General features: G+C 36.6%; 2 protein-coding genes across 2 annotated transcripts in view; both read left to right on the top strand.

Moving 5' to 3' along the window:
• The first annotated feature begins 347 nt into the window (after positions 1–347).
• LOC134529167 (uncharacterized) lies at positions 348–4,947 on the top strand. The gene is made up of 3 exons (XM_063362988.1): positions 348–667; positions 1,638–1,902; positions 2,262–4,947. Exons 1-3 carry the CDS (start codon positions 440–442, stop codon positions 2,474–2,476), a joined length of 708 nt encoding a protein of 235 aa, XP_063219058.1. The 5' UTR covers positions 348–439; the 3' UTR covers positions 2,477–4,947.
• A 5,520-nt stretch (positions 4,948–10,467) lies between these two features.
• Positions 10,468–13,441, top strand: part of LOC134529168 (syndetin) — a 73,468-nt gene continuing 70,494 nt past the window's right edge. Inside the window, exons 1-2 of the mRNA XM_063362990.1 lie at positions 10,468–10,861; positions 10,958–11,173. Coding sequence (XP_063219060.1) covers positions 10,817–10,861; positions 10,958–11,173 — 261 coding nt within the window. The 5' untranslated portion in view covers positions 10,468–10,816. The remainder of the gene's footprint in view (positions 10,862–10,957; positions 11,174–13,441) is intronic.

A 13,441-nucleotide genomic window follows, 5' to 3' on the forward strand; every position in this document is an offset into this window, starting at 1 on the left:
ATGAGTCCAAGATTTGACAGTCTTTCTTGTTTCTGGGCATTTCTGATGTAGGTCTTAATTCGTTTCAGTGAGGAAAACGAGTGTTCGACAGATGCACTTGTTGCTGGAATTGTAGCTACTAACGAACACAATTTATACAGCTCAGGAAAACCGTCAACACTTAAACCTGACTGTCTCACTACCTGGGGCCTGTTTCATAAAACTACAAGTCTACAATTTACAAGTTACAAGTTACAAGTACAATTTCTACAAGTAAGGATTATGAGTGTTTCTGAATGAAAAACGTGCGACTTGTAAAATCGAATCTCTTGCAGTCAAGGTTTACAAGTCGTTGTGTCGTATCACAGTATCACAAGACTTTGTTACTTTTTATCGCTTTCGTGTTGTGTTTGGTTCTTGGATTATAGGTTAGCGTTTTTAGAAGTGTGAAGTGAAGAAAATGAGTTTCAAAAGGCAAACAGCTAACAAAATAATCCTTCTAAACAAAATCAAAGACTCCAGAGATATCTTATTCGGTGCCTTTTCAGACAAATTAACCAAACAAAATAAGATGTCAGCATGGCAGGAAATTCGCGATTTTGCTGCTTCTCTAGGAGTGATTTCTGAAAACAAAGATTGGACCTATGTTCGTGATGTGGTGTGGCAAAATCTGAAGAAATCTACAATGGTAAGAATGTTAAAATCTTTTCAACTTTGCTATTTATAACAAAGTTAGGTTTTTCCTAGTAATTGTTTATTATATTACGTTTAGTACGTACATGTTTAGCCATTGTTTGTAATTGTGTGGAGCTTGCCAATATTTCAATTCGATTAAGATCTTTGGTTTTTATAACCTTAACCTGTAACTCCTTGGATCACAACTGTACTTCATATTAATCCATGAGGTCCTAACTACCCTAAGCTACCCAAGATGACAAACAATTTTTTGTATCACAATGTTGATGTGTTTCAGATATGGATCTGGGTAGTATTGAAATATGTGCAGTATTAGCTTTTATGATCAATTCCTTATTAGGCTACTTAAATTCAGTACTCCTTACAACTATTTTATTATCAAAATATGATAATTGAAGAAGAATGCTACAAACATATTGTTTTGGTTATTTACTAACATTTCAGGATTTATGCCTCTCATTTTAGAATGTGTATAAAAATGTTTGGCTTAAAATAACAGGGACTATTTTCATACTCGATACCGTAAATTTTTGCGTACCGAAAATTTCAATCTATTTTACCACTCACGATGTTTTTAAGTATTTTTACTGTAACTATACTAACCTAACAAACCATTCATAATGTTTTTAAAAGTTTTTAATGTGGCTATACTAACCTAACAAAACCATAAATGCGGTATGCGGTATCACGTCGGTATCGGGTAGAGAAATAGACCGAAATAACATAATTGTATAGAGCCTAATTAAAATTATAGACCAACACCTAATATTTTTTTTGCCTCAATTTACTTAGTTAAAGGAAAAACAAAAAAAAGGAGCTAACTTATTTATAAAATTTACTTAATAGGATGTTAAATTGTATGACCTTGATAACAGAAAGGAAGTCAACATAAGTAATTGCTATGTGAAATAAAGTTAATAAGTGAAGTTTGTAATACCGCATCCATTTCTTTTTTGTTTCAGGGCAAAGTGGATAATTCCAAAAAAACTGGAGCATCTGGTGGAATTGATGTCAAGCTGACGGACGTCGACAACATCGTGCTCGACATTGTGGGACGAGATTCCCCAGTTGTGTGCAGTCTTGATGTACCAGAAACGTGGGCCATTGAACAAGAATCTAGGGAAGTCCCTGTAAATTCAAGTTTTCATGCGAGTAGTATGATGGTCGAAGATCTTTTGTTGACTCCTGCAAGTCTCGATGAGGATGGAGGAACTCCAACAAGTAAAGGTACATTTCTGTGTGCCCATTATTCATAGTCAATGTAGATCTAAAATACTTGGCAACCCCTTAAAAAATTTTTTTTATCTATTCTAAAGAAGCTAATGAGAATGTGAATGCAGTTACATATAAATAGTTACATGAGAGAAATGACAGGAAATCTTAAATGTGTTTCCCTTCTAAACACATTTGTGACTGCCGATTGTGTCAACACTGTAAACTTGTACCACAGAGAGTGTAGAACTGTTTACTTGATATTGTTTTATTTGTGGTTACCAATAACAAAGACACTTTGAGTCAAAAGGGAAAACAGCAGTGATGAAAGTTTTGTCTTTAGTGGCATTTGAATATTATGATTTTTGTTTCAGCTGCAAAGAGAAAACGCACCAACAAGTTTCAAGAAGAGGAAGAATTTCTGCAAGAGAAGAGAAAACTTCAACTGGAATTTCTTAAAGTGCAGATATACAAAACTAAATTGGATATAATGTACCGCGAACGACAGTTGAACTTGCAATGTTCTGAATTTACAAACAACATTGAAAGTGTTGGTGAAATTGAGGAAAATGTTTTGTATAATGAATGATCCAGCCTATTTTATATTAATATGTATATTTTTCAATATTGATAGAGAGTATTTTACATTGTCCTTGCAATATTTTTATAAATATAATTTGTATTTATCTTTATATACTGTTGCTTAATGATCAAGGTAGATATAAAATTTCATGATTGTAAAATAAAAGTTTATATCACTAATTTTTTGTTAAATTTCAATTACAGCACCTATGTATTCATGTAGTTAAACTTTAATTACAGCACGTATGTACGCATTCATGTATAGTATTTGGTTTGCTATGTAAGCTTTGCTAAATTTGGTAAGAGCTTACTTTTCACATAGTATTATATGCATTTATTGTACTTATAAAACATTGTGCTGTGTAAATAGTAATAATACACCATTTCTTACAGTTTAACAATTCTGTAAAGAACAGAACACTATTGTTGAATATACATCATGTACTTTCATTTTTAAGTTATGTAGTTACAAAGATTGTTATGCAATAAGGATCTTCTTTGAAAAGCCTCACTCAAGTAAATGAAAAAAAAAAAAATAATTTATCATAACTTTTTCACAGACACTAAAAATTTGCAACTTTTGAAGCCAACCTATGGCATTTTGCCTTGCTTATATTATACACTGTGCCATAAGTAAGATTGCACAAATTTAGAATTAAATACTATCTACAAAACCATTGGACAGCACAACATGCACTTTATTGCCCAGAAAATTTTGTTCATATGGGATGTCTAGAGATAAAAAATAATTTTGCTTATACAGTGACTAAGAGACAAAAATAAGTGTAGGTTTTATTACAAAGAAAAATGTTTTTCAGATGTGAGTAGACTTATTTTTATGAAACTTTCAGTGTGATGAACTTGGCCAATATGTTGCAAGAATTTTCATCAATTCCATCTGTTTTTGTTGTTTATGATCATCACAACACCTAATGCTGATCCTGCAAGGGTACATGAGAGTTGTCAGATTTTCGAAAGTAGAAATAAATATTACCACAGTTATAACTATGTTATTATGCACAGTATCAGTGTACGTTCTTTTTTTTACCAGAACTGCTATGCGTAAAATACATAATGGTAAATAAAATCAGTAATATTTTTATTACATAGTAGCTATACTAATAAAATTAATAGAACCAGCACTTTCGTTATATGTACAATCTAACTGTAATTAATGACTTGCAAGTATCTTTGCACATATTAAAATCTCATGAACACAAAACAAAATACAAAAATCTGCTGATAGCTACATGTAAATGTATAGTTACAATTATTTACTCCAATCAGAGAAAAGGACTTCACATATTATAAAAGGGCTGGTAAAAAAATACTTGACATGATGAAATAATGGGTTCACTAAAATTAAAAACATGTTGCATGTGCATCATTAGCCATATTTGGCCGATACGTTGGCTTGCAAAAATTCTCTTTGATATATCGGACACAGGTTTCGTACCTTAACTTTCCTAAAAATACATACATTTTAAAAATTACAAAAGTACACTTAACTATCATGCCTAAATGAAATGATTTATGAGCTGCTGCTGTCGCCTCTGTGCTGCTGCCACCGGAATTTCTGCTTCCAAGTCTGGTACTGCTTCATCTAAGAAGTTGTCTTCTGCAAGAACAGGATGAGGTTCTTCGTGACTCCGCGATATGTTGCAGAGTGTAACACAACATTTAAAAATGTTGGCTGCATACTGAGGATTTACCCGCAAGTAATTCAGGCATGGGAATTTTTCCTTCAGAATACCAAGGGAGTTCTCAACCACTCTCCTAGTGCTTTTGTGAGCCCTGTTGAATCGGACAACTGCAGGATTCTCCACGTTGTTAACCACAGGAGGCATTAACCATTCTTTCAGTGGATAACCACTATCTCCAAGCAAAACAGTCTCAGGGAATGGCCTATTGTCGAAACGTTCGCATAGTGTGCTGTTGCGTAACACTCTAGCATCATGGACACTACCAGGCCAATTTGCACTTGTATAAAAAAACTGGTACTCTGGCCCACAAACAACCATACAATTTATTGAATGGTTGCCATGCCGATCAACAAAATGTTGCTCATGTACTTGTGTAGCATCAATTTTGATGAGCGTTCCATCAATGCAACCACAAACTTGAGGCATTCCTGCAAAAGCGTGAAATCTATGAACCACAGAAGCAATATCATTTGGCCAATTTACAACTTGTTGAAACTTAACTCTGTTTATAACAGACACTACAGTTCTGACACAGCGACACACAGATGCTTTCGATACACCATGCATATCAGCAATTGCATGATACTGCCGTCACCCGCGGTCTCGTGATCGAGACTCGGGGCGGTCCTAGTGGTTTTAGTGGCTCTTAATGAAATCTCCGGCGGGCGCCAGGTTAATTTGAGTATTAACCGAGGTGGTCGTGGGTTTTTGCCCCTGCGTGTTCCACTAGGATCGGCGGCTGTTGATGGTGGGAGGGAGTCCCTGCTTTTAATACGCACTGGCCCTAAACAGTGTAGAGGACTGTTTCCTAACTGTTCAGGGGACGTCTACGAAATAAAGAACACGTTAATTAGGTGCTGGTTTTTAATCCCGCATCTCACAAAGTGTGGATGGGCACAACTTATACAATTACACTGGACAAATACGCTGACACTACACACACTTGCACTGAATAATTAAATACGTGTTACGTTGCGGCACTTGCAAATAAGATTCCTACATGGGCTTGGGGGTCGTCGCAGAGTTTGAGTGGGTTAACGGCCACTCCCGTGATAAACTGGAATTAGCTTCGTGCCCGGGCTCACCTGTGTGAGTCGCGGGCCCACGAAAGTAATATTAAAAGAAAAGTCTTTACGTTTGTAGCCGGCAGGCGTCTGCTCGACGAATTAGATTAAGTTCTGTTCGCGGGAGTCGGCCCGGACCGTAAGGTGACTGCGTCGCGAACCGTTGTTGCGCGACGAGCAAAAATTAACGCGGCCGGGTTAAGCCCTGCACCGGAAAAGGGCACGGGGGCACGCGGGGAGAGGAAAAAGGAGGTTTTAATGAATTATAATATTTACCAGCATGAAGAGATCAGTAGCACAAAAGTTGAAGTCTCCCCGCGGGATCACGTGTCCGCCCCGGCCCGTGAGTAAAACTCTACTGCCGCTTTGTGCCGGCTTGGGGGGGGAGGAAGCGTCATGACGCGCCGAACTTTCTAATGTGCCGTTATTCCAAATTTATAATTATAATTAGACATTATTATTTCTAGAACCCTCGTAATTTAATGACATCTGTCTGAATTAATTGGCGGAAGGCCTATAATAATAATACATAATAAAATTGAGATTAATAATATTTGAAAATAGAAAGTCAAGCTGGAGACTGTCTGTCACTTGTTGACTACTCCAGTGGCTATTTGCAGGTGAAAACGGGGAGGTTAATTAGGTTGATTTATGCTGTTGTTAATTATTGGCGGAAGGCCGCAAGGGGTGTTCCGAACGTTTATTAATTGCGGTTTCCCACGGGGAAAACCGCTGCACCCCTACGACGCACTTTCACTCTTAAGGGTTGTTTTGATAATTAAAAATCACTTAATCACTCCCCGTAATTAATGAAGCATAAGAGTTGTTTGGTGGAGTTGGCATACGGGCGTAATCTATTTAAACACTCACCGACGTCGTCGGCTCGCTTGACTCACGTGACCTGGACTAGGATTGCGTTCCGTTAGCGGGGTTTAATACTGGCGGGTGGAGGCCGGGCTTTTTGGCCTTCAGACGGACGACGTCAATACTGTCCTCCGTTTCCCAACCAATGTAATGCAATACACAGTTGTTGCTGTGGCGAGAGTGCTTGATTTCTGTTAGTTGGACGTTCTAAGAGATGTCCTATTTCCAATAATAATTCTTCAAGTTTCACGGAACTCATTCGGAAACGTTCATTATACTCATAATGAGATGTGAACAAAACATTTATCCTTTCTCTGAACACTCTTCGTCTTCTCATAACCTGAAAATTCAAATCATCCTCGTCTTCCGAATCAGTAAATGCAATATTCATTTTGTTTGAAAGCAACTGCACTAACAAAAAATAAATAAATATGTGATACTGAAAATAACTAGAAAATCAAAACGTTATATCACTCGTCCATTCAAACTTGTAAATATCTTTACCTACGCCACAAGGCTTGTTAAAAATATCGCCTTATTTACAAGTGTTTATTTATACAAGTGTTTTTGAGAAACACAAACTCATTTCGACTTGTAAAGTTAACTTGTAACTTGTAGAAATTTACTTGTAGAAAACCATCCCAACTTGTAGCTTTATGAAACAGGAAATAACATTACTTTACAAGTTACAAGTGAATTCACTAGTAACTTGTAGACTTGTAGTTTTATGAAACAGGCCCCTGCAGTATCTCATAAATTGATTTTGATTTAAATTCTGCTAAACAGAATTTTGCAATTAATTCACTCATCGATCGAAGTAGTTGCCATAAGAATATTTTAAAGAGGCGAATGCTTCTTCGGACAGCATATTTTTGCATTTACCTCGTTTTTATTTGGATCCATTAAACCCAGGAACTTCAAATTTTCGAGTGAGCTGAATCGTGTCACAAGCTGTATTAGAATATTATCAATAATTTCAAAATACAGTTTTCTGTAGCTAGCTTCTGGATCATTTTCCTCAGATGTACGCTGTTTATTAGTGGAGGGTCATCTTTGAAGGCGGACCAAATTGTTGAACTTAATGTGTTTCTCTTCTCAGAAATTAATTTTTCGGTTTCTTTCAGTATTTGAAGGCAATAGCTAATGTCTAAAGTTTTTGCTTGAATAATCTGAAACAATGCATCTGTGATAGAAAATAAATCAGAAAACACACGTAAGATAAAATTAAAATTGAATTATTTTAACGCAGCTAGGAAGCCACGCGCAGCAATGTAGGTTTCGGTTATGTTTTCGAAAAGGCTTATCAGATCTGATTTGTTTTCAAAAATCGTATGAACTAAGCGGGAATTATAATTCCACCTTGTAGGACGTACTTTGGGAAATCGTTTGCTCACAAATTTGTCTAATGCCTGTTTTCGTTTGGTAGAATGAGAGAAGAATGAGGCAAACCCACTTAATGTTTTGAAAAATATCTTACAATCAGTAATGTTGTTGAGTGATTGCGAAAGCACAAGATTGAGTCTATGCGCACAACAATGTATGAATATAGCATTATCATATTTTCCTCTCACTAATTTTTGTAGCCCATATGTTTGATATACCAATTTTTCGCCACAGTTATACTCATCTACTAACTTAAAAACGTGCTCTGCCAGTGCTATTGCTGATCTGTTAGAACTAACGTTTGTAAAACCGAGGAATCTCTCTTCGATGTTACCCTCGTTCGTTACATACCGCAGTACAGATGCAAGCTGCGACATGTTGGCAACATCAGACGTTTCGTCAAGGATTAGTGCTACAAAAGGAGTCTGACTAACTTGTGTTTTAATTTCCGTTACAATCGCTTCGGAAATACTTTCTATTATATCATTTTGTATGTTACTAGACAAACCTGTGAAAACCTTAGAAGTTTCCAAATGTGAGGCTAATACTGAATCGTAACTGCTTAACAATTACACTAATTATATGCAATTACCGCGGTTTGAGGAACATTCTTTTTCATCGTGACCTCGGAACGCAATCTCTTGTCGCCCGAGAAACATAGTGACATCAATCAAACGTTTCAAAACTTCTCTGTTTCGGTCCACAACCTCATTGTGTTTTTGACATCAGCGCGGAGTTGTTCGTTTAGATCCAGATCAACACGACTGAATCAAACATCTTTAGCTTACAGACGGCCGATAAATGTGTCTGCGAGAGTTCATGTCTCTGAGCTGCTTTATGAAAATTGTTCATTTCACTAAAACCGTTCTTATTCCAAACTCCTTTCTCATTAGTAAACATTAAACAAGGCCAACAGTATAAGTTTTAAAGTTTGTTTACAACCAGTAAGCCATTTGTGCGAACTGTAAAAATTAGATTTGAAGTGTCTTTTGCACTGCACACCACTTAATTTAGCATTTGTTACCATAGACGACATATCTGGCGTGGGTCTACCTTGCAAAATTAAAACTCGTTTTTGTTCAAAACTTTTAGCACAAAAAGATGAAACAAGTAAATTTTCTACCACGCAGTCACAAGCGCGTCTGTTTCCTGCCGCTCCCTCCCCTCCTGCGACAGCTTCGTCCCTCCGCACTCCCCTTAAAATCCCCTCCATGGCCAGGGCCCGCAGAATAGACGGTTGGTTCCCTTGGCCAAGTCTACCGCAATGCTGTAGCTATGTGGCCACTTTTGAATTTGACGAAACTCTTTACCAAAAACTTGGGACGTAATGAAGTATTATAAAGTACGTATTTTTACCGCATTTAATCTGCTTTCAGGCTGTCAGGCGAGTTATTTTACGCAACGCGAAGCACACAATTTCTTTAGAGAATACGCCACACGGCACGCGATGGAACCAGCCGTCTGGCTTGGTTCCCCAGGTCGGCGGCCGAAGCCGAGTGCTTACGTAAACACCCGAAGGCGAAGGGGGAGAGATCCGATAAGGAGTCGGCCACCAATGAAGGAGCAGAAGGCAATGGAAGCTACAAGGGGGGGGGGATGTGGGAGCGGGGAAGGCAGAGAGAGAAACAGAGGCGTGAGAGAGATAAAGCTATAGCTGAAGAGATTCTACGCGCGAACGCGCTTACACAAAGTGTTATGGCGACCTGTTCAAAAAATGCAAGTTGAATTATTTACGATAGTAGACAAGTAGTAATATATTTATTTTATTTATTTGTCAGCAGTAGGGAACCAATGGTTCCCTTGGTTCCATGGAATATTCGCCCCTGCCTGAGATCACGAACCATATATAAATCACTTTACAATCAATGGAGGTAGAGGGGACGGCGTCACTAGATTGTAAATTTTGTTGGAAGTGTTAATGTTTTGTGTCATTCTGTGTACATCTGTATGTAATATATTGTTACGAATGCATACAGGACCGCGACACAAGCCAGGTTTTGAGCTGGCTGGCAGCCCTTCATGGATACTGACAATATGCCCCATGTCATATGCCATCCACTGACATAAGGTATGCTACGCATGCCTGGTCGTATTACACAGGTCGTCGCTTCCTCCTCCCCCTGCCATCATCCATCGCGTCGCCCTTTTTTGGCACTGTTATCTATCGCTGAGAGGCCTTGGGAGTTATGCAGGCCACCGCGTGGAGTGGTGTGAATGGGCACTGCCTTCCTCGACATTTCGGGCTTTTGGTTGGCCAAGGATGACGTGACTTGTCACAGCCAATCTTGTCGGTTGTGGAAAGTTGACCCACTTGTATAAAAGGGAGACGCTGGTCTTCACGGTAGTTCTGAGCGAGTTCCGAGCGAGTCCCGCAACAGTTCCGGAGTTCCGAGAGTTCCGAGAGCTCCATGAGTGAAGGGAAGTGCAATATCGGTGAAGAGGGAGAGCGATGCCTTGCGGGATTCGACTCGATCGAGAGATTTCGGTGACTGAGTGGTTCGAGACTGTGTGTGAACAGACATGTGGTAAGGGGCGAACCACTGTTGAGTCTAGCGAGTGAGTAGTGTGAACTGCAGAACTTGACAGACATTGAGTTACTTGAGATTAAATATTTTTGAGTGCTAGTGATTTGTTATCGGACATTATTAAGTATAATTATTTATTATTAATGTAAATATTTGAAATTAATAAAACAGCCATATAACTGAATTGGATTATCCCTTATGAACTCAGTTCTTCCCACATAGTTCGTAACAATATTGTTTATATATTTTATTTTTTATAAAGAATGTTCATAAAAAAGTGTAGTGAATATTTTAAAAATATAAATTAAAAAAGAATTTCCAGAAAGAATATTGATGAAAAATAATTTCATTTAATAAAATTGTTTTTATCTAACGTCAAAAAATCGTTGCTCGCAGTTGTAACAAAAAATGTTCAATGTAATTGTTAATGTCATTTGTATTTGTGTCTAATATATCTTTGCTTATAAGTGTTTTAAACAGGTTTAAGGTGGTGTCATAACAAACATAACCAAAATAATAATATTGCAAATATTTAATGAATAACATTTAAAAGTCTTTGTTTCAGTGATTTGAGTTTAATGTTTATAACTTTTCCCTCCCCTAAAAACGTACATCAAAAACGTCATTTTGTAGTGATTCCTGCTCATCGTTTGTGATGCTGTGTACCTGTGTGTCATCAATGGCTTGTGTGAATAGTTACCGGTGGATTGTGCAACGTTACTAAATGTCGTTTTGGCTTCTGCTTGCTTTTGTTCCTCCCAAATTGGTAATATGCAGTTAACTTGGTAAAATAAAGGCCTAGTAAACAATGGGTGACATCAAACATAAAGTGTTAGAATTCATAAACAAAAGGGTTAGTAAATCTCATGGAACTTATAAATATTGATTTAAGCTATTTTCAAAGCTAGAGTAGGGTTAGTGACTAATGGAAAATGTATTTGGTTTTCAGGGACAAAATTTAGGACTGCAATCAGCTGCCAGTGCTGTGGGAGAAAAGGCTGGCTCTAAACATTCAGAAATTTGTGTTCCTATTGGTCGTGATAATGATGCTGAAGCAGTTAGAAAGATGCAGTTGGAACCGTTGGCTGACCAGGATGTGTTAGAAAGTATTGAAGAAATTTATTTCAGTATTTCAAATTTTGATCCAGTCGAGTATGAACTGAAGGCAAGTGTGATTTATATAATAAAGTGGTTTATTGTATATTTGGTCATAACATGTTTTGTTAGAGGCAGGCATGATTGTTGATTGTTTAAATTTGTAATTAATTTTAGTATTTATTAATAATAGTTTCCTTAAAATGTGTTATATTATTGGTTTGTTGGTGATTGTGAAGGGAAACCCTGGTAAATATCTTTCTGCAAAGTAAAAATAAAATTACGAAAATACCATTTTGCAACACTAGAGACGTTACTTTAGGGTAATTTCATGTCAAATCACCCAATTACAATACAAGATCCTGCTTCAATGTCACAGATTTTGTTCAAATTTTTTTTATGCATACATATCTTTAACATGAGTAACTGTGAATTATTTTAGAATTTTTAAATTAAAACTGGAAGAATGAGAAATTTTCGAAACTTTCAGTTTTTGAGCGAATAATGTTCTCCGACGATCTTCACCAGTACACTTAAATTACTATAAAACCCACAATTTTCATGCCATCTAGCTCATTTGAATTGTAAATAAAAGCTAATATTCCATACTTTGAAGATGTGGACAGAGAAGTAACAAATTCCATCACAAAAATTTTACACTGAGCATGGAATACAATTTTAATCTATTTTGTACCTATGCTCGCTCAATACCAACAACCACAATGAGCACTAGCTTGAAAATTAATTTTTACATACACATTAGCATTAGGTAACTATATTTTAAAAATGAAAATGGTGTTTTTTGTGGTTTTTAAATAATGTTTTTTTAATGTATCTTACTAAGGTAATACAGTATATGAAACACTATTGTGTTGCTTTAAAATACATATGGCCCAAATTTTAAGAGTTAAAACTTCCTTAATCTTGTAATGTACTATGTCTATCGGAATATTTAATTTTATTTACAATATTAAATACAAGCAATATATTATATTATTTGTTTATTTTTATCAAGCTATCCTTAGACTTATAACCCGCGATCGGGCGCACTATAAAAAGTTCCGCGATAGGGCGCACATTGAGCATTTTGCTCATGGCAGCAACAGTTTTGATTATTCTGTCAAAATGTGAGATTTTAGTTAAATAACATGTTTTATATACTAGAAGTTTCAAATGATGATTCAAATGAAATACTTATTAGTGTTTAATGCTGAAAAAATATTTACACATCTTTAATTTGCACATTTATGAATGCACTGCAATGCGTATCTTGTATTGTAGTATTAAATCATCACTATATATTTTTAAGATACAATTAAAGAAGTTCACATAAAATTCAACTTCACTGCTATTTATAATTATTATTTGCAAACATCCTTCGTGCCTCTTCATCTATAGTAATCTAACAAAAAATATTGTTAGGTAAAATCCACATTTGTAGTATCATAATATTGAAAAAAAATCTAACTTAAATACAGCCATGCTGAATAGTTACAGAGGCTCTAGTAAAACCTTTATAAATATAAATCAACATAATAATAGGTAAATAACTCGCAAGAGCTAATTTTTAGTCTGTCCCTATAGATCTCATTGTGTCACATTACTAGTGTCTTAGTCTTCATCACTTGTATAACCACCCACACATCTCACGCAAGTGAATTTTGTGTGTTCATTGCATATTGGTGTGGCACATTTTGCACAAATCCTCTTAGTTCGCCTGTTCTTGCGTCTTGGACATAGGCCACAAAATCCTTGAACTGGTGACATTTTATTTTCCACATCACGTAAGCCAGCAACACTTTGATTTGGCATACCACTTCTCCTGAAAGCGTGGGAATGGAAGATCTAGTCACTAAATGTGGTTTCATGAGGTCCAAAGCTAGAGTCTTTATGTACCTATGCACAGCGATCTGTTGTAATATTTGTGTTGCACTTGAAATTACAAAACTGTTTATGCAAGCTACATTCATTATTGTGAAGAACATAGTAAGTGGCCACCGGTTACTGATTCTTGACACTGAGTATGATGACTTCATCTCATCCACAACATCTACGCCACCCTTGGTAAGGTTGCAGAATGTTATCACCTCTGGTTTACACAATTCCCCTGTTGATTCATCAATTGTGTCACTATTATGCATTGTAGATAGCATCAGCACATTTTTTCTTTTCTTCGGCACATACAAAAGTAGGAGGCGTTTTTCTCCAAAGCCAAACATGCTGCTGTGGACTGACCTTTCTCTAGTGTCCAGGAACAATGGTGGAATTTCTGGCTTATTTTTACGGAGTGTGCCAACGATTGTCAGTTTGTGGTCCCTCAAAAGTTCTTCTGCAAGTC

This window comes from Bacillus rossius, chromosome 2 (genome assembly GCF_032445375.1).
Source record: "Bacillus rossius redtenbacheri isolate Brsri chromosome 2, Brsri_v3, whole genome shotgun sequence".
Lineage (NCBI taxonomy): Eukaryota > Metazoa > Arthropoda > Insecta > Phasmatodea > Bacillidae > Bacillus > Bacillus rossius.

Bases quoted from the DNA above. Each gene is read 5' to 3' on its own strand.
- LOC134529167 (XM_063362988.1), top strand. From the start codon at position 440: ATGAGTTTCAAAAGGCAAACAGCTAACAAAATAATCCTTCTAAACAAA. The intron at 668-1,637 runs GTAAGAATGTTA...TTTTTGTTTCAG, and splicing joins ATCTGAAGAAATCTACAATG to GGCAAAGTGGATAATTCCAA. The intron at 1,903-2,261 runs GTACATTTCTGT...TTTTTGTTTCAG, and splicing joins AGGAACTCCAACAAGTAAAG to CTGCAAAGAGAAAACGCACC.